At 47.3% G+C, this 27,919-nt stretch overlaps 2 protein-coding genes and 1 long non-coding RNA gene across 4 annotated transcripts in view; 2 read left to right on the top strand and 1 right to left on the bottom strand.

Annotated features, from left to right (window-relative positions):
- The window catches only part of LOC118372196 (protein FAM214A-like), a 27,822-nt gene extending 6,698 nt beyond the window's left edge, over nucleotides 1–21,124 (top strand). Inside the window, exons 2-12 of one of the 2 annotated variants that reach the window (XM_052515797.1) lie at nucleotides 8,119–8,306; nucleotides 8,399–8,595; nucleotides 12,178–12,303; nucleotides 12,485–14,486; nucleotides 14,769–14,888; nucleotides 15,203–15,291; nucleotides 18,209–18,305; nucleotides 18,401–18,559; nucleotides 19,350–19,418; nucleotides 19,775–20,013; nucleotides 20,171–21,124. In XM_052515797.1, coding sequence (XP_052371757.1) covers nucleotides 8,119–8,306; nucleotides 8,399–8,595; nucleotides 12,178–12,303; nucleotides 12,485–14,486; nucleotides 14,769–14,888; nucleotides 15,203–15,291; nucleotides 18,209–18,305; nucleotides 18,401–18,559; nucleotides 19,350–19,418; nucleotides 19,775–20,013; nucleotides 20,171–20,324 — 3,440 coding nt within the window. In that variant the 3' untranslated portion in view covers nucleotides 20,325–21,124. Of the gene's footprint in view, nucleotides 1–8,118; nucleotides 8,307–8,398; nucleotides 8,596–9,203; nucleotides 9,311–12,177; nucleotides 12,304–12,484; nucleotides 14,487–14,768; nucleotides 14,889–15,202; nucleotides 15,292–18,208; nucleotides 18,306–18,400; nucleotides 18,560–19,349; nucleotides 19,419–19,774; nucleotides 20,014–20,170 lie in introns of those variants that run through there. The other variant, XM_052515798.1, reaches the window with a different exon arrangement.
- On the bottom strand, nucleotides 20,856–23,398 carry LOC118383389 (uncharacterized). The gene is made up of 3 exons (XR_004825568.2): nucleotides 22,630–23,398; nucleotides 21,434–21,574; nucleotides 20,856–21,328 (listed from the first exon to the last, which is right to left on the bottom strand). It is a non-coding gene; the product is annotated as an uncharacterized LOC118383389 (long non-coding RNA).
- Nucleotides 21,887–27,919, top strand: LOC118372197 (cAMP-regulated phosphoprotein 19-like). Its single transcript, XM_035757987.2, has 3 exons — nucleotides 21,887–22,082; nucleotides 24,865–24,987; nucleotides 25,133–27,919. The coding sequence occupies exons 1-3, from the start codon at nucleotides 22,023–22,025 to the stop codon at nucleotides 25,310–25,312; spliced, it is 363 nt and encodes a 120-aa protein (XP_035613880.2). The 5' UTR covers nucleotides 21,887–22,022; the 3' UTR covers nucleotides 25,313–27,919.

Raw genomic sequence — 27,919 nt, 5'->3', positions numbered from 1 at the left:
TGTTCACTGGGATGTAGGACTCTGTTGTGTTTTTAAGTGCTGAATGTGTCACGCTGACTGTCTTTGTAGATCCCTGGGCTCCAAAACATGCCTATTGTTATTCTTTTGTCAACAATAATACACCTGTTATTATTAAAGGTGCGGTATGTAACCAACATAGAAGTGCTCTGACAGGTTCCTGTGTTGGCCGGTACTGTAGTTCAGTTCCAGTTCAGCGTGTGATTCGGCTCCAACCAGTCCTCCCAGTAATGCTCTTATGTAAGTGTGGTGGTCTTATCTGGCTCATGCTGGCCTGACACACACACACACACACACACACACACACGTGTGTATACACATACAGGCTCACACACACAAGCTTAGTGGTCGCTTGGGCTCATGCCTGACACACACACACTCAGGCTCAGTGGTTGCTCTTGCTCAGAACCAGCACGGGATGTAAGTGTGTTGAGCCAACCGGTTCTGTGTTAGTGACATCATCAGCTTCTGTATGCCGGTCACCTACTGTGACCCTGTGGCTCCTCCCCCATGGTTGCACTCAGCCAACTGGCAGCCAGCTCAGCAGGAACAGTAGGAACCATCTGGCCCGCTCAGTTTCCTCCTGGCAGGGGGAAGGATTAGCAGAGCGCACCACTCTCTATGCCTTCCCTGGACCACATATGATGCTCTGTGATATAGGCTGCATGTCAAAATTCTATATTAGCTTCCTCTCCTCTCCTGTGATATGGGCTGGATGTCAATAGTTTACATTGGCTTCCTCTCATCTTCTCTCTCCTTCCTCACTGAATGAAAAAGGCCTGTGTTCAGAATCAGATCAGTGCAGATAAAGATGAGGAAACCACTTTAGAGGAGACGACTAGAGGAAAGTAACAGTAACAGACAATTGGCAATTTCACACACACCCCATAGTTGGAGCTGAGTAGAGTCCCCTTGCAGGGTCAGATTCCTCTTGGCCAACAACAACACACCTCCCTCCAAAAGTCAGCCAACAGCTTTACTGTTCTAAACATGGCCGCCCACCACCACGCATGGTTGCCTTCTCTCACTCACATGCTGTTGCTATATCTGAGATGAACTCCCACATGGTTAGTCAGCTTGCTGCTTGTTCTGTTGCTTTATTTTAGTAACAAGGTCAACTCCTAACCAGATGATTGGTCTGCCTGTGCTGTGCCCATGTTTAAAGGCATCTGGAAAGAGAGCTGTCTATTGACACTATGTAGGTTTGAATACATTGTGGAGCATAGACGACTATCAGTAGCCTCTGGCCTGTATCTAACACTGGCCTCTACACGATAACCAGCAACAGAGGAATTGGTTAAAGCACAACTAGTTTGGCAAGTGGCCGCCAGTCTAGATAGATATCATTGGCAAGTGGCCGCCAGTCTAGATAGATATCATTGGCAAGTGGCCGCCAGTCTAGATAGATATCATTGGCAAGTGGCAGCCAGTCGAGATAGATATCATTGGCAAGTGGCCGCCAGTCTAGATAGATATCATTGGCAAGTGGCCGCCAGTCTAGATAGATATCATTGGCAAGTGGCCGCCAGTCTAGATAGATATCATTGGCAAGTGGCCGCCAGTCTAGATAGATATCATTGGCAAGTGGCCACCAGTCTAGATGGATATCATTGGCAAGTGGCCGCCAGTCTAGATAGATATCAATCAAACGTTTTTATAGAGCTCTTTTTACAACAGCAGTTGTCACAAAGTGCTTATACAGAAACCGAGCCGAATGCCCCAGAGAGCAAGCAATGCGGATGTAGTGGCACGGTGGCTAGGAAAAACTATCTAGAAAGGCAGGAACCAGGCTCTGACGGGTGGCCAGTCCTCTTCTGGCTGTGCCGGGTGGAGATTCTAAGAGTACATGGTCATTAAGGCGAGATCGTTCTTCAATATGTTTCCAACGTTCATAGAAGACCAGCAGGGTCAAATAATAATCACAATGGTTATAGATAGTGCAAGAGGTCAACACCTCAGGAGTTAATGTCAGTTGGCTTTTCATAGCCAGATAGATAGAGGGTTCGACATGTCAGAGTCGTCAGTCGTCTGACCTCTATCTATTGCAGAGAAGAACTACCCATGACCTGGCTAGGTCAGTCAGTCCTACAGAGATATATTAGGCCATGGCTGGCCAGCTCCAGTTCAGTTCAGCACTTTAAAAGGTCTGACTATCACACTTCCCATGGCCTTTGGAGCATTGTTGACGTTGCTCAATGTGTCCTCTGTGTCAGAAATGTAATCTCCTGAGCGCTGTAGGTCAGAGGGGTGTGTTTGAGGGTTCGCATATGCATGCTCACATTCAACCAAGGCCAGATAGACCCGGCTCAGCCAGCAGGAGAGACCAGCTGAGTGTGCAAAACACACACATGCACAATCTGAATTCTCTAACATGTGGCTTTTTGCGGGGGCTGTAAACTCCTCAAAACCTAGGTTAAAGGGCAGAGCACAGACTATCAGTCTACAGACTATAGAGTAAAGTGTAGTTGTGCTCAGAGTCCGCTGTTGAGGCCATAGTGGGTACACAGCGGCGAGTACTACCCGGCTGTCCTACCCTGTACTACCCTGTGCTGTGCCAGTTACGCAATCAGGATTAGTGGGACAAAGAGTGGGCTTCTTCAGAGAGAGAGCACTGGCTCTGGAGGCCTTTACACCCAGGCTAGTGAGGGCATGATCAGGGCTAGTCTGGTCAGGGTCACCTGTAATGGTAAACATCTAGGCCTTCAGAGCTGACCCCAGTCCACACAGGACCATGATTAAAAGCTTTAGCTAGGCTGAATGCTCTCGTTAGACTCGTCACTAGTGTTAGTGTTTTAAATGAGCAGTTGGGCTCAAGTAAAAGCTTAATCTGGTGTGTGTGTGAAAGCCCTTCTGTTGCAGCAGCTAGTAATGAGGGTTTGAGATGTGCGTGTCTGTTGGGCCTGGTGTGTATGAGAGGTCCAGACAATAGCAGCCGGGGGAGCTGAGTTCACAGCAGCAGAAAGAGAGAACTGTACCCAACCCTCTAAGCCAATCAGAAGGCATCTGTGTGTTGCTATGTGTGCTGTGAATCTGCCCCTTTGTGTAAAGAGAGGGTGGGGGTAGATAAAGGGAACAAAGAGAGAGCTCTCAGGAAACTGTAAATTGAACATGGCTAAACTTCAAACTCTATTCTCTTTATTGTTCCTACATGTGATTTCAGGGCAGGCCAACATCACATGGAACAGGCAACTGCATCTTTGTAACACTTTTCTGTTTGCTTGCTGCTACAGTGTAGGCTGGTTAGTGTTTTTGTAACTTAAATCAGAGCTCCTGTAGAGTGGGCTGGACTGCTGTCTTTTTCAGTCACTGAGGCACAGATTAGGCCTCATGGAGAAGAAAGAGTCTGTAAGAACACACACACACACACACAGACACAGTGACAGGCAGTCATGTCATAGATGAGTCACACACATGTGACTCACGTGCCACTGGAAACACTCACACACAGACCCAACTCATTCCAGCACACAATGAATCCCTGTGACAGGACATTAACATGATCTGTGTGTTGCCAGGGCAACCCTTTGTCCCCATGCAAAATAGATGTGCACTATGACCAGAGGAGGAGAGGAACTTCAGGGCTGTATGTGTTCGCTGGTGTGTGTTAAGGTGTGTTAGCTGGTGGTGTGTGTGTTTTCATTGCGTGCTGCCACTGCTAATCGTTGCCGACCACTCCCAAAAAATATGATTACTTATTATTTTATGCATTTTTTTAATGCTAAAACGTTTTCAGTGAACTTAAAAGATTAAAGATATAAAGTTTGTAGAAAATATGAAGTTATATATTTTTATCTTTGAGAACTATCACCAAAATAAAAAATATTTATGTTATGGCATGGGGCTCCCTAATTTGAGTCACTTCTGCCAAGAGGAGGCCTTTAAAGATGTTGGTAGGACTCTGCACAATTGGCAACGCCCACTACGACGCCCCCATCCCTCCGCTAACTTGAAAAAAATCCTAGGTGAAACCTGTAGGTAGTGGTATTTGTGTTACGGTGTTCGCATGCTTCCCAGATGAACAGTTCGGAAAAGTTTGTGCATATAATATGACAACATTTTGTGATGTTTTTGTTAGTTTTGAACTTTTTTTCGGTTGTTTGGACAAACATTTTTTTCCTAGAGGCAAGCTGAAGTTCGGTGCCGAAGTCTACTCCCCTTCGTCAGGGATTGGTCAACAGTAGGGATTCTTCAATAAATCTTTGTTGATTTTTCAATGAGACTCGTTTTCATTGAGAATACTGCACCAAACATTTGAGCTAGATGTAAATCATTACAATGAATGACACATTTCTAGAGTTATTTTAGAGTCATTATAACTATTTTGAGGATTTTGGGGTATGGTTATTAATGCTGGTTGGTGTTAGTTGGGGTTATGGTTATTAATGCTGGTTGGTGTTAGTGGGGGGTATGGTTATTAATGCTGGTTGGTGTTAGTGGGGGTTATGGTTAATGCTGGTCTGTGTTAGTGGGGGGTATGGTTAATGCTGGTCTGTGTTAGTGGGGGTATGGTTAATGCTGGTTGGTGTTAGTGGGGGTATGGTTATTAATGCTGGTTGGTGTTAGTGGGGGTATGGTTATTAATGCTGGTTGGTGTTAGTGGGGGTTATGGTTAATGCTGGTCTGTGTTAGTGGGGGGTATGGTTAATGCTGGTCTGTGTTAGTGGGGGTATGGTTAATGCTGGTTGGTGTTAGTGGGGGTATGGTTAATGCTGGTTGGTGTTAGTGGGGGGTATGGTTAATGCTGGTTGGTGTTAGTGGGGGGTATGGTTATTAATGCTGGTTGGTGTTAGTGGGGGTATGGTTATTAATGCTGGTTGGTGTTAGTGGGGGGTATGGTTATTAATGCTGGTTGGTGTTAGTGGGGGTATGGTTATTAATGCTGGTTGGTGTTAGTGGGGGGTATGGTTATTAATGCTGGTTGGTGTTAGTGGGGGGTATGGTTATTAATGCTGGTTGGTGTTAGTGGGGGTTATGGTTATTAATGCTGGTTGGTGTTAGTGAGGGTTATGGTTAATGCTGGTCGGTGTTAGTGGGGGTTATGGTTAATGCTGGTCTGTGTTAGTGGGGGGTATGGTTAATGCTGGTTGGTGTTAGTGGGGGGTATGGTTAATGCTGGTTGGTGTTAGTGGGGGGTATGGTTAATGCTGGTTGGTGTTAGTGGGGGGGTGGGTAATGCTGGTTGGGGTTAGGGGGGGTATGGTTAATGCTGGTTGGTGTTAGTGGGGGTATGGTTATGCTGGTTGGTGTTAGTGGGGGTATGGTTCATGCTGGTTGGTGTTAGTGGGGGTATGGTTAATGCTGGTTGGTGTTAGTGGGGGGTATGGTTCATGCTGGTTGGTGTTAATGGGGGGTATGGTTCATGCTGGTTGGTGTTAGTGGGGGGGTATGGTTAATGCTGGTTGGTGTTAGTGGGGGTATGGTTCATGCTGGTTGGTGTTAATGGGGGTATGGTTCATGCTGGTTGGTGTTAGTGGGGGTATGGTTAGTGTTGAGTAGTTGTAGTGTAGTATTTATCCCAGAGGGGCCTGCCCTGCTGTAACGGTAATCTAGGCTACCCTGGGGAGGCAGGGTAGCCTAGTGGTTAGAGCGTTGGACTAGTAACCGGAAGGTTGTGAGTTCAAACCCCGAGCTGACAAGGTACAAATCTGTCGTTCTAAAAATCAGAAATACCATGGAGAAGCTCACACTACTGCCTACCACAAGTAATATATCCACTCACTGTGTGTTTAATGTTTCATGTGTTTAATGTTTCGTGTGTGTGTGTGTGTGTGTGTGTGTGTGTGTGTGTGTGTGTGTGTGTGTGTGTGTGTGTGTGTGTGTGTGGTAGGCCAGCTGATCAGTGGGCTCCTCTCCAGGACAGCAGCAGTAGTTCTATTAATAAGACCTGCGTGCTGCTCTGCAGTCAGTCCGCTCTTTATAAACCTCTCCTCTTACATAATACACACTCGCTGTACACATTGTCACACTAAAAACAGAAAGCTGACACCAGAGCAGCCATGTCCCATATTTCTCTGGCCTATCCCACTGGAACGGAGGATCTCTCTCTCTTTCCCTCCTTTGTTTCCCTCTCTCTTTCCCTCCTGCCAGATCTTTACATTTAGCCTACTCCACTTGGAGGGAGCAGAGGGTTAGCAGAGCAGATCACTGTATAGGAAGTCCTATAGGCTGCTCCTCTCCCTTCTCACTCTCACCTGTCCTATAGCCATTAGCCAGTCAACGCTGGGTTTCTCTCCCCGACCCCCTCTCCAACTCCCTAAGTCTCAGCCTACAGCTGACTGCAGCCCCCTCCCCTCCCCGGATCCATGTTATCTGTGCTGTTTCTGTCTCTCTCCCACTCTGTGTCTGTGTTGACTGTTCTCTCTCCATGTGCAGAGAGCAGCTCTGAGCACGTGGGAGGAGTTCCCTGGAAGAATGTGTGTGACTGCCTGACACACACACACAAACACACACCCCCACACACACACACACACACACACACACACACACACACACACACACACACACAGACACACACACACACACAGACAAACTAGACACACGGAGACAAACTAGACACACGGAGACAAACTAGACACACAGCGACCCCCAGAGCCAGCTGAGAGGTTCTTTGTTAGAGCTGGGTTGTAGGGAGGACAGGGCTCTGTTTGAACATAACCTCTCTGACTGTTGCCCCACCCTGACCCAACCCTGACCGGACAGACACTACAGCAGAACACACAGTTCTTTTTCTGTCTGACTGTTGCTCCACCCTAACCCAACCCTGACCGGACAGACACTACAGCAGAACACACAGTTCTTTTTCTGTCTGACTGTTGCTCCACCCTGACCCAACCCTGACCGGACAGACACTACAGCAGAACACACAGTTCTTTTTCTGTCTGACTGTTGCTCCACCCTAACCCAACCCTGACCGGACAGACACTACAGCAGAACACACAGTTCTTTTTCTGTCTGACTGTTGCTCCACCCTGACCCAACCCTGACCGGACAGACACTACAGCAGAACACACAGTTCTTTTTCTGTCTGAGTGTTGTTCTGTGCCAGCCCAACCCTGACCGGACAGACACTAAGCAGAACCCCAGAACTTTTTCTGTCTGACTGTTGCTCCACCCTCCCAACCCTGACCGTGTTTAGACACTAGCAGAACACAGGTTCTTTTTCTGTCTGACTGTTGCTCCACCCTAACCCAACCCTGACCGAACAGACACTGCAGAACACACAGTTCTTTTTCTGTCTGACTGTTGCCCACCCTAACCCAACCCTGACCGGACAGACACTGATCAGCAGAACACACAGTTCTTTTTCTGTCTGACTGTTGCTCCACCCTAACCCAACCCTGACCGGACAGACACTACAGAGAACACACAGTTCTTTTTCTGTCTGACTGTTGCTCCACCCTAACCAACCCTGACCGGACAGACACTACAGCAGAATGTTCTTTCTGTCTGACTGTTGCACTGCCACCCAAACCCAACCCTGACCAGACAGACACTACAGCAGAACACAGTGCAGTTCTTTTTCTGTCTGACAGGTAATGCTCCACCCATACCCAACCCTGACCGGACAGACACTACAGCAGAACACATAGTTATTTTCTGTCTGACTGTTGCTCCACCCTGACCCAACCCTGACCGGTGCGCCGGAGACACTGTGTTGTGAACACATAGTTATTTTTGGAGGTGTCTGACTGTTGCTCCACCAACTGTTGCTGACCGGACAGACACTACAGCAGAACACACAGTTCTTTTTCTGTGACTGTTGCTCCACCCTGACCCAACCCTGACCGGACAGACACTACAGCAGAACACACGGTTCTTTTTCTGTCTGAGTGTTGTTCTGTGCTCAGCTGACGTGGAGATTCTAAAATGATCCCCAGAACAGGAATAGTGTTGTCCTTCCTCCCTTCCTGTCTGTGTTTAGTGGTTAGTCTGGGCCAGGGTGTTGTAGCATGTTGTCTCCTACTCTACAAGAGAACAGGAGCCTGCTGCCATTTGATTTGTCTGACTTCCATGCCTTATCCCATTCTACACTGTCTATGATCTCTGAATGCGTGTTCTTGCTTGAATTGTGTAAGTGTTTTCCTTTTCCCCTTCTTCCAGATGTGGTGACGGAGGAGTTCTTTGAGTACGATGCTGAGGACTTCCTGGTGTTCCTGACCCTGTTGATCACTGAGGGACGGACCCCAGAATGTTCTGTGAAGGGTCGCACAGAGGGGCTGCACTGCCCCCCTGCAAAGTCAGCCCTGCCGCCCCTACACAGGCACGAGTGCAGCGACAAACTGCCACAGGTAATGTCCACAAACATACACAAACAGATAACACACATTTCCCCAGGTAACACACACACACTTACCCTCCCCTGTCTGTGTGTGTGTTCAAGTGTGTGCAGGCGCGGCGTGTGCGCTCGGAGGTGTGTGTGTTGTGGAGGAACAGTATTCCCATCATGGTGGAGGTGATGCTGCTGCCAGACTGTTGCTATGGAGACGAGAGTCCCCCTAGTGACCCCATCAGTGACCCAGCGATCAAACAAGATGCTCTGCTACTGGAGCGATGGACTCTGCAGCCTGTACCACGACAGTATGTACATGCACACACACACACACACACACACACACACACACACACACACACACACACACACACACTCTGCAGCCTGTACATTTACATTTACATTTAAGTCATTTAGCAGACAGCTCTTATCCAGAGCCTGCAGCCTGTACAAACAGTGCATTCATCTTATGACATCCAGTGGAACAGCCACTTTACAATAGTGCATCTAAATATTTTAAGGGGGGTGAGAAGGATTACTTTATCCATCCTAGGTATTCCTTAAAGAGGTGGGGTTTTAAAATCAATACAAAAGGTGGTATTGACTTTTAAGTCCTGCAAAGTTTAGTTCCACCATTGGGGAGCCAGAGCATGAACAGTTTTGACTGGGCTGAGCGGGAACTTGTCACTTCCTCAGTGGTAGGGAGGCGAGCAGTCAGAGGTGGATGAACGCAGTGCCCTTGTTTGGGTGTAGGGCCTGATCAGAGCCTGGAGGTACTGAGGTGCCATTTACCCCTAACAGCTCCGTAGGCAAGCACCATGGTCTTGTAGCGGATGCGACACAACATGGAAGCCAGTGGAAGTAACGGAGGAGCGGGGTGACGTGAGAGAACTTGGGAAGGTTGAACACCAGACGGGCTGCGGCGTTCTGGATGAGTTGTAGGGGTTTAATAGTTGTAGGGTTTTGTACCACGACAGTATGTACACACACACACAGACACACCCTGCAGCCTGTACCACGACAGTATGTACACACACACACACACACACACACACACACACCCTGCAGCCTGTACCACGACAGTATGTACACACACACACAGACACACCCTGCAGCCTGTACCATGACAGTATGTAAACACACACACCCTGCAGCCTGTACCACGACAGTATGTATGTACACACACAAACACACCCTGCAGCCTGTACCACGACAGTATGTACACACACACGCACCCTGCAGCCTGTACCACGACAGTATGTACACACACACACACACACACACACACACACACACACACACACACACACACACACACACACACACACACACACACACACACACCCTGCAGCCTGTACCACGACAGTATGTACACACACACACACCCTGCAGCCTGTACCACAACAGTATGTACACACACACACACACACACACACACACACACCGTGCAGCCTGTACCACGACAGTACGTGCACACACACACACACACTGAAGCCTGTACCACGACAGTATGTACACACACCCCCTGCAGCCTGTACCACGACAGTACGTACACACACACACACACACACACACACACACACACACACACACACACACACACACACACACACACACACACACACACACACACACACACACACACACACACACACACGCTGCAGCCTGTACCACGACAGTACGTATGGTACAGACACACACACACACACAGAAATACACACACACACACACACACACACACACACACACACACACGCTGCAGCCTGTACCACGACAGTACGTACACACACACACACAACACACACACACACACACACACACACACACACACACACACACACACACACACTGAAGCCTGTACCACGACAGTATGTACACACACACCCTGCAGCCTGTACCACGACAGTATGTATTAGAGGTCGACCGATTAATTGGAATGGCCGATTAATTAATTTCTCTTTGAATCACAGCCAACTTCAATAAACGAGTGATGATTTAACAAGCGCAGGACACTGTCATTGCACCAATGTACCTAACCATAAACATCAATGCCTTTCTTTAAAATCAATACACAATTATATATTTTTAAACCTGCAAATTTAGTTAATATTGCCTGCTAACATGAATTTCTTATAACTAGGGAAATTGTCACTCCTCTTGAGTTCCGTGCAAGCAGTCAGGGTATATGCAGCAGTTTGGGCCGCCAGGCTCATTGCGAACTGTGTGAAGTCCATTTACTCCTAACAAAGGCCGTAATTAATTTGCCAGAATTGTACATAATTATGACACAACATTGAAGGTAGTACAATGTAACAGCAATATTTAGACTTCGGGATGCCATCCGTTAGATACAATACGGAACGGTTCCGTATTTCACTGAAAGAATAAACGTTTTATTTTCTAAATAATAGTTCCCGGATTTGACCACATTAATGACCAAAGGCTCATATTTCTGTGTGTTATTATGTTATAATTATATTTGATATTTGATAGAGCAGTCTGACTGAGCAGCAGCAGGCTCGTAAGCATTCATCCAAACAGCACTTTCGTGCATTTGCCAGCAGCTCGTCGCAATGTTTCAAGCATTGCGCTGTTTATGACTTCAAGCTTATCAACTCCCGAGATTAGGCTGGTGTAACCGATGTGAAATGGCTAGCTAGTTAGCGGGGTGCGCGCTAATAGCATTTCAAACGTCACTCGCTCTGAGACTTGGAGTAGTTGTTCCCCTTGCTCTGCAAGGGCTGAGGCTTTTGTGGAGCGATGGGTAACAATGCTTCGAGGGTGGCTGTTGTCCATGTGTTCCTGGTTCGAGCCTAGGTAGGGGAAGGGAGAGGGACGGAAGCTATACTGTTACACTGCAATACTAAAGTGCCTATAAGAACATCCAGTAGTCAAAGGTATATGAAATACAAATGGTACAGAGAGAAATAGTCCTATAATTCCAATGATAACCTCAACCTAAAACTTCTTACCTGGGAATATTGAAGATTCATGTTAAAAGGAACCACCAGCTTTCATATGTTCTCATGTTCTGAGCAAGGAACTTAAACCTTAGTTTTCTTACATGGCACATATTGCACTTTTACTTTCTTTTCCAACACTTTGTTTTTGCATTATTTAAACCAAATTGAACATGTTTCATTATTTATTTGAGGCTTCATTGATTTGATTGATGTATTATATTAAGTTAAAATAAGTGTTCATTCAGTATTGTTGTAATTGTCATTATTACAAATAAATAAATACATTAAAAATATACAAAAATTGTCAGATTAATCGGTATCGGCCTTTTAGGTCCTCCAATAATCGGTATCGGCATTGAAAAATCATAATCGCTAGACCTCTAGTACACACACACTGCAGCTTGTACCACTACAATATGTACACACACACACACACACACACACACACACACACACACACACACACACACACACACACACACACAACTGCAGCCTGTACCACGACAGTATGTACACACACAATGCAGCCACTGGACAGTATGTACACACACCCTGCAGTCTGTACCACACAGTCACAACATCACACACACACACACACACACACGGGATGCTGCCTTCTAGGCAGAGTTCCTCTGCCCAGTGTCTGTGTTTTTGCCCATCTTAATCTTTTCTTTTTATTGGCCAGTCTGAGATATATATTTTTCTTTGCAACTCTGCCTAGAAGGCCAGCATCTCAGAGTCGCCTCTTCACTGTTGACGTTGAGACTGGTGTTGTGCACCAGGGCCTCCCACTCTTTCTATATTGTATATTTTTAAGACTGACCATGAAAACAATTGTCATTGGCATCGTTGCTAATGCTAATTTCCTTAGCCATTGCTAGCTAAAGCAAAGGCCTGATTCTCTCTCCTCCCCCTGTCTCTCTCTAGGAGCGGTGATAGGTTTATAGAGGAGAAGACTCTGCTGTTGGCTGTTCGTTCCTACGTCTTCTTCTCCCAGCTCAGTGCCTGGCTCAGTGCTTCTCACGGCATTGTACCCCGAAACATCCTGTATAGGTAATACACACACACCTTCCTCTACAGGTAACACACACAAGAATACACTAAGAACCTCTTCACGACTTCCCCATTATTTTTCTATATTGTTACTGAATGTTGATCATAAAATACTTTCCGAAGTGAACTAAATAATTTGATGTGATCACAAGTTATAAGCCTGCGTGTTTCTGTCCCACAGGATCAGTGCAGCAGATGAGGAGTGTGTCTGTCAGTTCTCCCAGCCCCCAGCGGAGCACCTGTTCCCTGTCCCTAACGTGTCTCAGAGTGTTGCCCTGAGGCTCAGGGTCCAGTCACTCCCCCGTCAGCCCACCTACCCCACCCTGGCCTGTAGCATACACACCGGCCTGACCCTGGCCCCACTCTACAGCAAGACCCCCAACCTTAAGCCCAACCTCAGCCCTAACCTCTACAGCAAGACACCTAGCCTTAACCCAGGCCTGAACCCTAATCCACCTCTGTACGAGAGGAGCCACAACAGAGCGGCTCTGCCTTTCTCTGGCCTCCCCTTCCCCAGTCCTGCCAGTCTCCCCCTGCCTAGTAAGAGAGGCCCGGACCCCACAGACAGCCATGGTCATTCTAGCCAGAATGGATCAGACCTCCCCCGGGTCAATAAGGGGCAGACATCATCCCCCTACCACCTCCCCATCTCCCCACAGCCCTCCCCCCGCCCCCACAGGAAGCTGTCCTCCACTCTGCCACTCCCCCCCGGGGGAAAGACTGTCAGGTGGCTCTATTCCCTCACCTCAGACCCCTCCAATGACATCACGCACACCACAGAGGATTATGGGAAGGCCGTCAACGGGGCCGAGAGCTCCAAGGGGCGTGGCTCCGAAGCCCTCCGGGCCTTTAAGACTTATTCTTTGGCAGAGCCCCCGCGGTGCCCCTCCCCCAGACCCTCCTCTGAGACCAATCCTCTGATTGGCTCGCTGCTCCAGGAGAGACAGGAAGTCATCGCCCGCATCGCTCAGCGCCTCAACTTTTGCGACCCGACCGCCCCCCATCTCCCCCCTGCCCTCTTCACCCCCGACACCCCCACTAAGAACCCTGTCCGGGACAGTTACCTTGACAACACCACGCTCAGCAAGACCAAAGAGCCAGAGGGAGCTCCGCCCACCGAAGACACCCCGCCCTCCCCTTTCGACACGCCCATTGGCGACGCAGCGGCTATTATCAGGGAGACGCTGTCCCCGAAACCTGTTGTCTGCCGCAGACTGAGACTCCCAGAGGACAGAGATGGAGAGAGACTCAGAGACAGAGTCAGGGAGACACTGAGAGACAGAGAGGCATTGAGAGACCGACAGCGAGAGAGAGACAGTAGTCTCTTGTCTCATGCTGTTCAGGACATTACCAGACTGATTCAGGACAGACTGTCTGTCCCCTCTCTGTCCCCAACACACAGCCGCAGCAGCAGCCCGCTACACAAACCACATACACACAGCACACACACGCTGTGCACTGACACACACACCACACACAGAGGCAGCAACAGTCATAGCAGTGGCCACTGCAACGGCTACACACCCAGCCATGACACACACACTCCCTCACACACACCTGCTAGCACAGACAGAGCTGGTGCTCCTCCAGAGACAGACAGTCCAATCAGAGCCCAGAACGGCTGTTCAACACTTGAAGACCCTCAAGTCAGCCCCCGACTCCAAATCCTGCCCCAGTCTTCTTCTCTAGTCATCCCACGGCCTCTACCCCAGCCACAGTCTTCTCCTCTAGTCATCCCACGGCCTCTACCCCAGCCCCAGTCTCAGGCCTCTCCACTACTCAGCCCCAAGAGTCCCAGGGCCAAGACTCCAAAGAGTTTACACCCCAACCACCCCCAAGAGGAGCCCAGACCCTCCTCTCCTAAAGACAACATCCTGAGGACCATCCAGACCCTGACAGTGACCCAGACCACCACCCTGACCCAGACCACTGCACAGACCTTGACCACCAAGCTCACCCACACCCAGACCACTGCTCTCATCCAGAACCACATGAAACCTCTGACTCAGTTTCACAACCAGACCCAGACAGTCTCTCGAACTCCGACCTCACGGACTCAGGGCAGCCCTCGAACCCAGCCCTCTAGTCTCCAGGATGAGAACCAGCCCCCCCCAGGTTCCAAGTCCCCCAGCCCCCCCGGTCCTGCTACCACACCCCCTGGCACAGAGCCCAACACTGTCCTGGTGAGTGTCCCTATAGACAAGCACACCTGATTAGAAAATCACCTCACACGGCAGTACATGTTGAATGTCATCCGTGTGGCTTATTTTGTCCGACACAAAGAAACTTCAATTTAAAAACCTGCCTATGTGAAAGAGTATATTACCACTTTTGGAAAATGTTGATTAACAGTACAAAGAGATTTTGAGAAAGGATATTTGACATAGTGTATTTGGCAGTTGTCTAAAATGGTTGTTGAGAATTGCTGTATTAAAGCCAGTGTGTGTTTTTTTTCTTCCCCGTAGCGTTCTCCCTCGCCCCTGAGACCGTGTAACAGTCGGAGGAAACACAACCGTCACTCTCTGGACTCCACCCTCACCAAGGCCTTCCACCCCTGTACCGGCCTGCCCCTGCTCTCCAGCCCTGTAAGACACACACACACACACACACATACAGAGAGAGAGTGTGGAGCCACATGACTCATCTTCTCCTCAATAGTATGAATACTCTGACTAAACTCCTGTTGATCCTGACTAGGTTGTTCATAACAATGGAATAATTTTAAAGTTGTGTGTGTGTTTCATGTGGTGCTTGTTTTTGTTATTATTATTATTAAATACTTGTGTGTGCTGTCATGCTATAGTGTTTAAATTGGGTTTTTTGATGTATATGTTGCCAATAAAGTTTTGTGTACAGTTGTGTGTGTTGTATTATTAAATGTGTGTGTTGTCTCTCTCAGGTTCCTCAGAGGAGAACTCAGACTGGTTACTTTGACCTGGACTCTTCTCTGACCAGCTGTAAAGGACTGCCCTGGACCGCAGGGAAGAGGTACTGATCTCTAACTCACACATCATACACACATTTAGACTGGGATATATTCCGGGTAGCCCCAAACAACAACGTTGACGTACGTATACGCTGACTCGGTGAGCGAGTTTATTAGCAAGTGCATCAGTGATGTTGTACCCACTGTGACTATTAAAACCTTCCCTAACCAGAAACTGTGGATTGATAGCAGCATTCGCACAAAACTAAAAGCGCGAACCACCGCTTTTAATCATGGCAAAGTGACTGGAAACATCACAATACAAACAGTGTAGCAATTCCCTCCGCAAGGCAATCAAACAAACAAACAAAGCGTCAGTATAGCAATTCAACGGCTCAGACACAAGACGTATGTAGCAGGGTCTACAGTCAATCACGGATTACAAAAAGAAAACCAGCCCCGTCGCAGACAACGACGTCTTGTGCCCAGACAAATTAAACAACTTCTTTTCTCGCTTTGAGGACAATACAGTGAGTAAAACAGGCCAACGTGAGTAAAACATTTAAACGTGTTAACCCTCGCAAGGCTGCAGGCCCAGACGGCATCCCTAGCCACATCCACCGAGCATGCGCAGACCAGCTGGCTGGTGTGTTTACGGACATATTCAATCAATCCCTATCCCAGTCTGCTGTCCCCACATGCTTCAAGAGGGCCACCAGTGTTTCTGTTCCCAAGAAAGCTAAGGTAACTGAGCTAAATGACTACCGCCCCATAGCACTCACTTCTGTCATCATGAAGTGCTTTGAGAGACTAGTCAAGAATCATATCACGTCCACTCTAACTGATACCCTAGATCCAGTCCAATTTGCTTACCGCCCAAATAGGTCCACTGACGACGCAATCGCCATCACACTGCACACTGCCCTATCCTATCTGGACAAGAGGAATACCTATGTAAGAATGCTGTTCATTGACTACAGCTCAGCATTCAACACCATAGTACCCTCCGAACTCGTCTTTAAGCTCGAGACCTTGGGTTTCGACCCTGCCCTGTGCACCTGGGTCCTGGACTTTCTGACGGGCCGCCCCCAGGTCGTGAGGGTAGGAAACAACATCTCCACCCCGCTGATCCTCAACACTGGGGCTCCACGAGGGTGCGTTCTCAGCCCTCTCCTGTTCACCCATGACTGCGTGGCCATGCACGCCTCCAACTCAATCATCAAGTTTGCAGACGACACTACAGTGGTAGGCTTTATTACCAACAATGACGAGACGGCCTACAGGGAGGAGGTGAGGGCCCTCAGAGTGTGTCAGGAAAATAACCTCACACTCAACGTCAACAAAACAAAGGAGATGATTGTGGACTTCAGGAAACAGCAGAGGCAGAACACCATCCACATCTGAGGGACAGTAGTGGAGAAGGTGGAAAGTTTCAAGATCCTCAGCGTACACGTCACAGACAAACTGAAATGGTCCACCCACACAAGACAGCGTGGTGAAGAAGCCGCAACAGCGCCTCTTCAACCTCAGGAGGTTGAAGAAATTTGGCTTGTCGCCTAAAACATTCATAAACTTTTACAGATGCACAATCAAGAGCATCCTGTCGGGCTGTATCACCGCCTGGTATGGCAACTGCAGAGCGTAGTGCGGTCTGCACAACGCATCACCGGGAGCAAACTACCTTCCCTCCAGGACACCTACACCACCCGATGTCACAGGAAGGCCAAAAAGATCATCAAGGATATAAACCACCTGAGCCACGGCCTGTTCACCCCGCTATCATCCACAAGGCGAGGTCAGTACAGGTGCATCAAAGTTGGGACCAAGAGACTGAAAAACAGCTTCTATCTCAAGGCCATCAGACTGTTAAACAGCCATCACTAACACAGAGTGGCTGCTGTCAACATACAGACTCAAATCTCTGGCCACTTTAATAAATGGATTTAATAAAAGTATCATTAGTCACTTTAAATAACGCAATTTTAATAATGTTTACATATCCTACATTACTCATCTTATATGTATACATTGTACTCTATACCATCTACTGCATCTTGCCTATGCCACACGGCCATCGCTCATCCATATGTACATATTCTTATTCCATCCCTTTACATTTGTGTGTATAAGGTAGTCGTTGTGAATTTGTTAGATTACTTGTTAGATATTACTGCACTGTCGGAACTAGAAGCACAAGCATTTCGCTACACTCACATTAACATCTGCTAACCATGTGTATGTGACCAATAAAGTCTGATTTGATTTAGACTCATCATGTACACACCATAGATCCATGGTCAGAGTTAGGTCCTTAATAACCTTGTCCTCAAACTCAATTGCTACCACTTAGAGGTTCAATAGAGAGCAAGCCGACTGGTAGGTGAGATTATGTTCTTACTAGACATCAGTGTTCAGTCAGTCCAGGCCTGTACTGTACTGTAGCCCTGTCCTGTCCTCTCACACTGCCACCTGCTGTTCTGGCGGCTGTATTGCTAGTACTGTTGCTACTGGCCTGACACTGAGGCTCAACTCAAAATGGCAGCTGTACACAGCTCTACAGTCAGAGGCCCTGCTCTGCTCTGATCTGGCCGCTGGGTTACTGTGTGGATTAGGGATTAGAGGTCCGTTTGACCGGGGATGATGCTTCTACATACATAGCTGATTAAGGTTTGATAGTGTTTGAATATACAGTATTAGTCATGTTGAATCATAATTCAGATTTAGACTGCATGACAGCAATTAATGATTGGGTTTAGCTTCCCTGGGCACTGTTTCCAAATAGGAATATTCTAGCATTTGTGGCACAAATCCCATTCAAGTCATGGGGCTGATATTAGCATATTTCGTGCATGTCCAAATCATCCGAGGGTTGCAGGGTCTGTAAGCCATCTCTAATTCTCATGATTCAACAAATTAATCAATCGACCAATGTGTGTGTGAAACCGTTTTTAACCCTCTACTGTGTGTTCTGTTGTGAAGAGTGTGTGTGAAGAGAGTGGAGGAGTCAGAAGAACCTCAGCCGCTGTTCAGTGCCAGTGCTCCACCTGCCAGCCTCAGTCTACTGGGCAACTTTGAGGTACCACTCACTCACTCACTCACTCACTCACTCACTCACTCACTCACGTCACATAAGTGTACATGCATTGTACCTAAAGCATGTGTGTGTTACAGGAGTGTGTGTTGAACTACCGCCTGGAGCCGTTGGGGTCGGTGGAGGGTTTCATGGCCGAGGTGGGTGCTTCCGGAACCTTCTGCCCCAGTCACATGACCTTCCCCGTTGACGTTTCCTTCTACAGCATCTCTGACGACAACGCACCCTCGCCATACATGGTGAGACACACATACAGTACATACACAGACATATTATATATATCCCCCACACACTTTATATGCACTGAACAAAAATATAAATGCAACAATTTCAAATATTTTACTGAGCTACAGTTCATATAAGGTAATAAGTCAATTGGGGTGGCAGGGTAGCCTAGTTGCAAGTTCAAACCCCCGAGCTGACAAGGTACAAATCTGTCGTTCTGCCCTGAACAGGCAGTTAACCCACTGTTCCTAGGCCGTCATTGAAAATAAGAATTTGTTCTTAACTAACTTGCCTAGTTAAATAAAGGTACAAAAAAAATGAAATGAATAAATTAGGCCCTACACTATGGTTTTCACATGACTGAAAAAGCAGTCAGTATCTGGTGTGACCACCTCATGCAGCGCGGCACATAGAGTTGATCAGGCCTGTGGAATGTTGTCCCACTCCTCTTCAATGGCTGTGCAAAGTTCCTGGATATTGGCGGGAACTGGAACGCGCTTTTGTACACGTTGATCCAGAGCCTCCCAAACATGCTCGATGGGTGGCATGTCTGGTGAGTATGCAGGCCATGGAAGAACTGGGACATTTTCAGCTTCCAGGAGTTGTGTACAGACCCTCGAGCTGCAACATGGGGCTGTGCATTATCATGCTGAAACATGAGATGATGGTGTGTGTGTGTGTGTGTGTGTGTGTGTGTGTGTGTGTGTGTGTGTGTGTGTGTGTGTGTGTGTGTGTATGCACACACACACTTACTGCTCACATTGCAGATCAATATTAATAGTGTGTGTGTTGTTTTTGTTACAGGGAGTCATCAACCTGGAGACTCTGGGTAAACGGGGCTACCGCGTCCCTCCATCAGGAACCATTCAAGTGGTAAGGACAGATTTTCACTCTGTGGTTTATACACATTGAAGACTTTTGTTTAAATGTGTGTGCATGCGTGTCACTGTTGCTGACATAATAACTCCAGACAGAGAGAACAAAGGAAAGATGGGCCAGCTCCCGTTCCAGCAGAGAGTTAGGAGAGGGGGACCTTAAGTGGGGACAGAAATACACTACTGTAGTGTGTTAACCCCTTCTCTTTTCCTCTCTCCCGCCTACTTTCTCTCTCTCTCTTGCTCTCTTCCGCCCATTTTCTCTCTCTCTCTCCTGCCATCTCTCTCTCCTGCCCTATCTCCCTCTCTCTCCTGCCCTCTCTCTCTCACCCTCTCTCTCGCTCTCTCGCCCAGACCTTATTTAACCCCAATAAGACGGTGGTGAAGATGTTTGTGGTGGTGTATGACCTGAGAGCCATGCCTGCCGGCCACCAGACCTTCCTCCGTCAGAGGACCTTTTCTGTCCCCGTTCGACGGGACAGCACACACTCACACAAACACGGCATCCCAGACAACACACACACACCCGGCAGCAGCAGGAAAGCCCTCTCCCTCGGCCAGGAACGCATCCTGCGCTACCTCATTCACCTGAGGTAAGAAAGACGCCTGGCTCAGCTGACCTGTCAATCACATCTCACCTGTCAGTCAAATAGATGACCTGTTAGTCAAGACTGGACAGAAGACCAAACTGAACAGGAAGACATTGTACGGGCACTAATCTAGCTCTTTCTTCACACCCCCCCAATCCAGGTTCCAGACCTCCAGGTCAGGTAAAGTGTACCTCCACAGGGATATCAGACTGCTGTTCAGTAGGAAGTCTATGGAGGTAGACAGTGGAGCGGCCTACGAACTCAAGTCCTACACAGAGTCCCCAGCTGACCCAGCCTTCTCCCCGCGCTGCTGACACACACACACACACTATCTGCACTGACACACACACACACACACCTCTATCTGCACTGACACACACACACACACACACTCTATCTGCACTGACACACACACACACACCTCTATCTGCACTGACACACACACACACTCCTCTATCTGCACTGACACACACACACACCTCTATCTGCACTGACACACACACACACTCCTCTAACTACACTGACGTATACACGCTCAGAGCGTTCTCGTGTGGAACAGTCCAGACAGGCTCCGTCCCAGATACCTAAGGCCTGGAGATTTTGCTGACCATCTGACCATGAACAACTCCTGGCCCTACAGAACCCTGCTGTTTTTTGTGACTCTCAAACACATCTTTATACATGTAGAAAATGTATTAAAGACATGCTAAAACACACATCAAAAAAACATTAGTGACCATGGACCACTGACTGACCAGAACAAGCAATCAAGAGACTGAGAAAATTACAAGAAGACATTGAAAAAGCGCACTGTGTATTTCCACGACTGGAAATCAAAAGGAGTAAAATTCTAATGTTTTTTTTGTACTGTTACAAAAACAAATCTTTAAAGTGTTGCAATAGAGAGTAACATGTAGCTTTAGTGTTTACATCATTTTCTTTGTTTACCGTCAGTTATTTAATATTTAAATGAATATTTCAGTTACTGCTTATGTGACATCTATCATCCTCAGCATTATGATCTAGTGCAAAACTCTGTAAATCATAATGTGTATTTTTGACATTAACTCAGATCTGAAAATATATCTATATCTTAAAGCAATCTTGAAAGCTGCATTGTGTCTGTGTGTCTTTTATTTTGAGTGTTTTGGACAACTGAGGTCCATGTTATGTCGACTGATGTAAAACATATCCTTATACATATGATAAAGATGATGAAAATGAGTCAGTATTTCTACAGTGGTATAAAATGACTGTTTTAAGTCCTCATTGGTCATAGCAGGTTGGTCCTGGGGTCAGATGTACAGGATCAAGTGGCCTGTGGAGAAGACAAAGAATACACACTGAGGAGCCACATTCAAATCCTTGTCAATTAAATAACACTTTTGTTCTGTCTGCAAATCACTAATATATGTAACCTGACCCTTCTTTCTTAGTGTAGGCCTACTGCTGCAGGCTTCAACTGCCAAGAGGTCATGGCACAGGTGGTGGCCACGCTCCATAACCACAGAGTCACTGGTTCAGCTCTGGCAGTTCCCCCACAATCACTGGCCTTCATTATAACCTATGGATCATGGTCCATCAAAGGAAGAATGTGTATAATTTAGCTTATTTCATGACATTGGACTTGATGACCAAAGCCTTCTGATGCAGTCCATTATCATTACAGCAAAACAAACGACATTTACCATCATGCAATATACTGGGAAACGCCACTTCAAATTTGATGTCAACTATTGTAGTGAATGTCGGTTGCATGAATTAAATCGAGTAAAGTTGATGCTCAACAAAAGGCTCTACATTTGTCTTGCTCAAATATCAAGCGACAGTTTTTAGAGGAAGATGGATGAGCGCGCCTCTGCTAAAGAATGACGTCAGATCGGGCAGCCATATTTGTGCGGGCTGATAGTTAACGGTCGGACGGATTCGTATGGGGAGAGGAAGCCAGGGCAAGGATTTAGTTCAGATTGTGTTTACTTTTCGACTTTGCCAGGGATCGAGGTTACACTGAAATGTCGGAGGAAATTGAGGGGACAAAGACGACGGAGGAGACGGTGGTCAATGACCAGAATGTACGTTTATATGCCTTAAACACAACCACTTGCTAACCAACGACAGTCAAGCTGCACTGCAATGCACGCTATCATATGATTTGGCAGGTTTTTAGCTAACGTTAGCGTTAATCCTTTCTAACTAGCAACCGTGATTATCAACAACAATATCAGTTTGCTTAATAAATGCCAGTTGATATCTAATCAAGCTGTTTTCCATAACTATTTGCAGTCGTATATATTAAGCTAACGTTAACTAAGGTCGGATTTCATCTAGCTAACGTGGTAGCTAGCTTCGACAGTTAACGTTAGCTGCCCACAATGCTAACGTTAACTAATCAAGTAATGATTATTTGTTAAGTACAAGCAGAACAAATACCCCAATTATTGTTTTTCCTAAAGTAATAACCAACGTTAGTTAATTGACTTGCTTGTTGGATATTGACCTAACGAGTTAACGTTAAATATGTCGGTTTGTGTCTATTTTAGCAGCTTGCTAACAAACATTCATTGGCACATTAGCCAGCTATAGTTTTGACCACATTAACCAACAAGTGCTATAACTTACTGCCTACCACCATCAAAGCCATCTAACGTTAGCGAAGTTATGTTGCTTTCAGTGGCTTGACTACTGTTGTCTACTCTAAAGAAGGCAGTCTGGCTGTCTGTCAACAGTGACTCGCCCCTCGCTGTACTGAAGGCCAGTGTTTGTTTTGTCCTTAGCTAGGTAGCTAACTAGCTAAACTCAGCAAAAAAAGAAATGTCCTCTCACTGTCAACTGAGTTTATTTTCAGCAAACTTAACATGTGTAAATATTTGTATGAACATAACAAGATTCAACAACTGATACATAAACTGAACAAGTTCCACAGGCATGTGACTAACAAAAATGGAATAATGTGTCCCTGAACAAAGGGGAGGGGGGTCAAAATTAACAGTCAGTATCTGGTGTAGCTGCATTAAGTACTGCAGTGCATCTCCTCCTCATGGACTGCACCAGATTTGCCAGTTCTTGCTGTGTGATGTAACCCCACTCTTCCACCAAGGTACCTGCAAGTTCCTGGACATTTCTGGGGGGGAATGGCCCTCACCCTCTGATCCAACAGGTCCCAGACTTTCCCAATGGGATTGAGATCCAGGCTCTTCGCTGGCCATGGCCGAACACTGATATTCATGTCTTGAAGGAAACCACGCACAGAACGAGCAGTGTGGCTGGTGGCATTGTCATGCTGGAGGGTCATGTCAGGATGAGCCTGCAGGAAGGGTACCACATGAGGGAGGAGGATGTCTTCCCTGTAACGCACAGTGTTGAGATTGCCTGCAATGACAACAAGCTGATTCCGATGATGCTGTGACACACCGCCCAAGACCATGACGGACCCTCCACCTCCACATCGATCCCTCGCCAGAGTACAGGCCTCAGTGTAATGCTCAGTCCTTCGATGATAAACCCAAATCTGACCATCGCCTCTGGTGAGACGAAACCGCAACTCGTCAGTGAAGAGCACTTTTTGCCAGTCCTGTCTGGTCCAGCGACAGTGGGTTTGTGCCCATAGGCGACGTTGTTGCCGGTGAGGACCTGCCATACTACAGGCCTACAAGTCCAGCATCTCTCAGCGTATTGTGGACAGCCTGAGCTCTGATGGAGGGTTTGTGCATTCCTGGTGTAACTCAGGCAGTTGTTGTTGCCATCCTGTACCTGTCCCGCAGGTGTGGTGATCGGCTGTACCGATCCTGTGCAGGTGTTGTTACACGTGGTCTGCCACTGTGAGGACGCTGGGACGCTCAGCTGTCCGTCCTGTCTCCCTGTAGTGCTGTCGTAGGCGTCTCCGAGTATGGACATTGCAATTTATTGCCCTGGCCACTCCTTGCAGCATGCCTAAGGTACATTCACACAGATGAGCAGGGACCCTGGGCATCTTGCTTTTGGTGTTTTTCAGAGTCCGTAGAAAGGCCTCTTTTTTTAGTGTCCTAAGTTTTCATAACTGTGACCTTAATCGCCTACCTTCTGTAAGTTGTTAGTGTCTTAATGACCGTTCCACAGCTCCATGCTCATTAATTGTTTATGGTTTATAGAACAAGCATGGGAAACGGTGTTTAAACCCTTTACAATGAAGATCTGTTAAGTTAATTCATAAAATTCCAAATATCTTTGAAAGACGGTCCTGAAAAAGGGACGTTTCTTTTTTTTGCAGAGTTGTCGATTAGATGACAACTTGACATCTCTGTGACAATATCTGTGAGAACATTAGGAACACCTTACAAAAATTTAGTCGCACTCCCTTTTGCCCTCAGAACAGCCTCAATTCGTTGGGGTATGGACTACAAGGTGTGGAAAGCATTCCACAGGGATGGTGGCCATGTTGACTCCAATGCTTCCCACAGTTGTCAAGTTGGCTGGATGTCCTTTGTGTGGTGGACCATTCTTAATACACATGGGCAAACAGTTGAGCGTGAAAACCCAGCAGAGTTGCAGTTTTTAGCACAATTTAACCAGGCGCTCTAGACTAGAGCGTCCATAGGGTCTGTGCAGCAGGCTGAAAGCTTGACTTCCCTACCAGTAGTAACAGCCCTGCTCCCTCCGCATGTGTTGTCCATGTGGGTGGCGTATGTGTTGTGCAGGTGTTTTCAGGAGCTGATGTGACAGACGACAGTGTGTTTGCTTAGCATAGCTTTGGGTACACTGTCCGTACAACGGCTCGAACCCTGGGCACAATGCCTCGCAAACACGTGACCGCCCGCTTGACAATGCCTTTAGCCAGCTGCGCCACAGAAAAGCTTTCAATTGTTGTTTGGGTTTCAGGAGATGGACGACAAGGTGACCAGTCCAGAGAAGGTTGAGGAGGCCAAGTTGAAGGCTCGCTACCCAAACCTGGGGCACAAACCTGGAGGCTCCGACCTGCTACGCAAACGCCTGACCAAGGGGGTGAGTCCACAGCCCTACCTACTGCCCTACCTTCTCTCCTAACCTATCTCCACAAGCACAGAGTTGTTTCTCTCTCATCATCAATTAGACTATGTATTTAAAACAAGTTACAGCTTGTTTTAAGTTGAACATTCTCTCTCTGCAGCAAAAGTATTTTGACTCTGGGGACTACAACATGGCCAAGGCCAAGGTGAAGAACAAGCAGCTTCCTGCAGCTACGTCAGAGAAGAGCGGTGGAGGAGAGATCACAGGAGACCATATCCCCACACCTCAGGACCTGCCTCAGAGGAAACCTTCCCTGGTGGCCAGCAAACTGGCCGGCTGATGCACACACTGTCCTGTCTCTAACCCTGTCAATACTCCTAACAATCACCCTGCTACACCTATTCCTGTCTCACTACCTCTCCCCCATCTACTTCTGCCCCAGCCCCAGAGAGACCCTTCCCTGGTGGCCAGCAAACTGGCATACACCTCTAACCGCCTGTCCCTGGTTCTGTCCCTCATCCTCTTCACCCAGTCCTCTCTGCTTCCCCTCACCTTCCACTCTGTTATGGCTTCCTCTTCTTCCTGCTCTTCCTCCCCTCTGTTCTTGTTTATTTTCTATTCTCATATAAAAATACACTGAAAGCAAGGATGAGGATGTGTAGAAGGGAGAGAGAGGGAGGCTGGGATGACTCTACTACAGGAGGAGACTTTAAAGATGACCACAACTCTGTGTCCCAGATGACACCCTATATAGCCCTGTGGGCCCTGGTCAAAAATACAGTGTACAAAACATTAGGAACACCATTCCTAATATTGAGTTGCACCTCCTTTTGCCCTCAGAACAGCCTCAATTCGTTGGGACATGGACTCTACAAGGTGTCGAAAGCGTTCCACAGGGATGCTGGCCCATGTTGACTCCAATGCTTCTCACAGTTGTCAAGTTGGCTGGATATCTTTTGGGTGGTGAACCATTATTGAGACACACAGGAAACTGTTGAACGTGACAAATCCAGCAGTGTTGCCGTTCTTGACGCACTCAAACTGGCATCTACTACCATATCCCGATCAAAGGCACCTAAATCTGTCACCCTCTGAATGGCACACATACACAATCTGTCTCAAGGCTCCACAATCCTTCTTTAACCGGTCTCTAATCATTCATCTACATTGATTTGAATTGGATTTAACAAGTGACATCAATAAGAAATCATAGCATTCACCTGATCAGTCTATCATGGAAAGAGCAGGTGTTCATAATGTTTTGTACACTTGTGTATTTAAGGAATAGGGTGCCATTTTGGATGCACACCTGGAGAGTGTAACATAGGAGGGAGGGGGGCCCAGACTGGAGCGACAGAGAGTCTGAAATGGCACACTATTCCCTATGCAGTACACTACTAGCAACCAGTGCCCTATGTGGCTGCCCTTTGAGCATCTGGCCCAAAACGGTTAAACTACATAGGGCATAGTGATCCATTTGGGACAGGCAGACGGTCTCTGGTCTAGAGGATTGAATGTCGTCTCCAGTCCTGTTAGCTGATTGTGTAAATATTGCTAGTTGTGTTGGAGAGGAGTGAGGCTGAAAGCAGCCTTTTAGAATGTTTTAACGTAGAATATTATGATTTACCAAACACGTTGGTGTAATGTCGTCATCTAAATGATGCTCTAATGTGCTTGAGTGATTGAATATTACCTTGATAATGACTGACCAGAACCTCTCACTGCTGCTGTTCTGTTTTAAAGGCTACCTTTTTGTCACAAATGGCAACCTATTCATTACATAGTGCACCACTTTTAAACAGGGTCCAAGGGCTCTGGTGGTGAGAAGTAGTGCATTTTATAGGGAATCTCCAATCATACCCTTCTTTCTGTGTCATGCACTACATTACACCCACTGCCACATAGGGCTCTAGTCAAAAGTAGTGCACTATTGGTGAGTTTCCAATGAGGATTTACCCCAGTGTTTTACCAAAATACTCAGACTTTTCTGTTTCTGTCTACCCGGGTCGGCACCTGTGTCTCACTGGGCCATGGCTCCAGTGGACCTGTTCTGACTTGGAGCCAAGCCCAGCCCATGGCTAACTATGAACTTTAACACCTTCTCACAAAGCTACTGTCTTCAATGATGTGGAGGTTGTTGATTCTGCCTGCCCCAAGTCTTTAGCATCAACCTCCTGATAACACTAGATATTACATTAATACACTGATGACCCACTAGTGTGAGTAAGTCTCAATGGAAAAGCACCAACATGTATGGCCCCATAAAACCTCCTGACCAGGAAAAACTCGACCCTATTTGTAACCTCTGGTTTCAGACCAGAGGGAGGGGTGAATGTCACAGGTATTTGGTGGCCCCTTTAATTGGGGAGGATGTGCTCGTGGTAATGGCTGGAGTGGAATGGTATCAAACACATGGTTTTCATGTGTTTGATGCCATTCCCTTTACTCTGTTCCATCCATTATGAGCCGTCCTCCCCTCAGCAGCCTCCAGTGGTGAATGTAGATGTAACAGCTGGATGATGTGACCGAGGTGCTAAAGACATCTTAATTTAGCTCCAAATGTTTTGGCCTCACACACACTCATTCATCTCACACACAGACACACTCCTCTACACCCCAACTCTCTCACATATACACACTCACTCCCACTCTCCTTCTTTCTCTCACACACACACTCCATCATATACACCTACCCCCTTTGGCCAACATATCTTTACAGATCTCAGTTACACCCTATTCCCTATATAGTGCTCTACTGTATATATGCACCGGCCAATCCACTAGTGGGGGTGTGGTCATCAAGGGTCTGAAGCTGAAGGACTGAATAGTTACGGTGTGTGTATATGACTGCCCCCATCCACAACCCCCCCATATGACTGCCCCCATCCACAACCCCCCCTGTCACTTTGTGCCATTTTGTTTTGTAAATAAAATAGTTTTGCACAAA

The sequence above is a fragment of the Oncorhynchus keta genome, unplaced genomic scaffold (assembly GCF_023373465.1).
Source record: "Oncorhynchus keta strain PuntledgeMale-10-30-2019 unplaced genomic scaffold, Oket_V2 Un_scaffold_3114_pilon_pilon, whole genome shotgun sequence".
NCBI lineage: Eukaryota > Metazoa > Chordata > Actinopteri > Salmoniformes > Salmonidae > Oncorhynchus > Oncorhynchus keta.
This window is presented reverse-complemented; position numbering and strand designations above follow the sequence as displayed.

What these genes read in the sequence shown, in the direction of transcription:
- LOC118372197 (XM_035757987.2), top strand. Translation starts at nt 22,023, where the DNA reads ATGTCGGAGGAAATTGAGGGGACAAAGACGACGGAGGAGACGGTGGTC. An exon ending in CGGTGGTCAATGACCAGAAT is followed by an intron (nt 22,083 to 24,864) that starts GTACGTTTATAT and finishes TTTGGGTTTCAG; the next exon opens with GAGATGGACGACAAGGTGAC. An exon ending in GCAAACGCCTGACCAAGGGG is followed by an intron (nt 24,988 to 25,132) that starts GTGAGTCCACAG and finishes CTCTCTCTGCAG; the next exon opens with CAAAAGTATTTTGACTCTGG.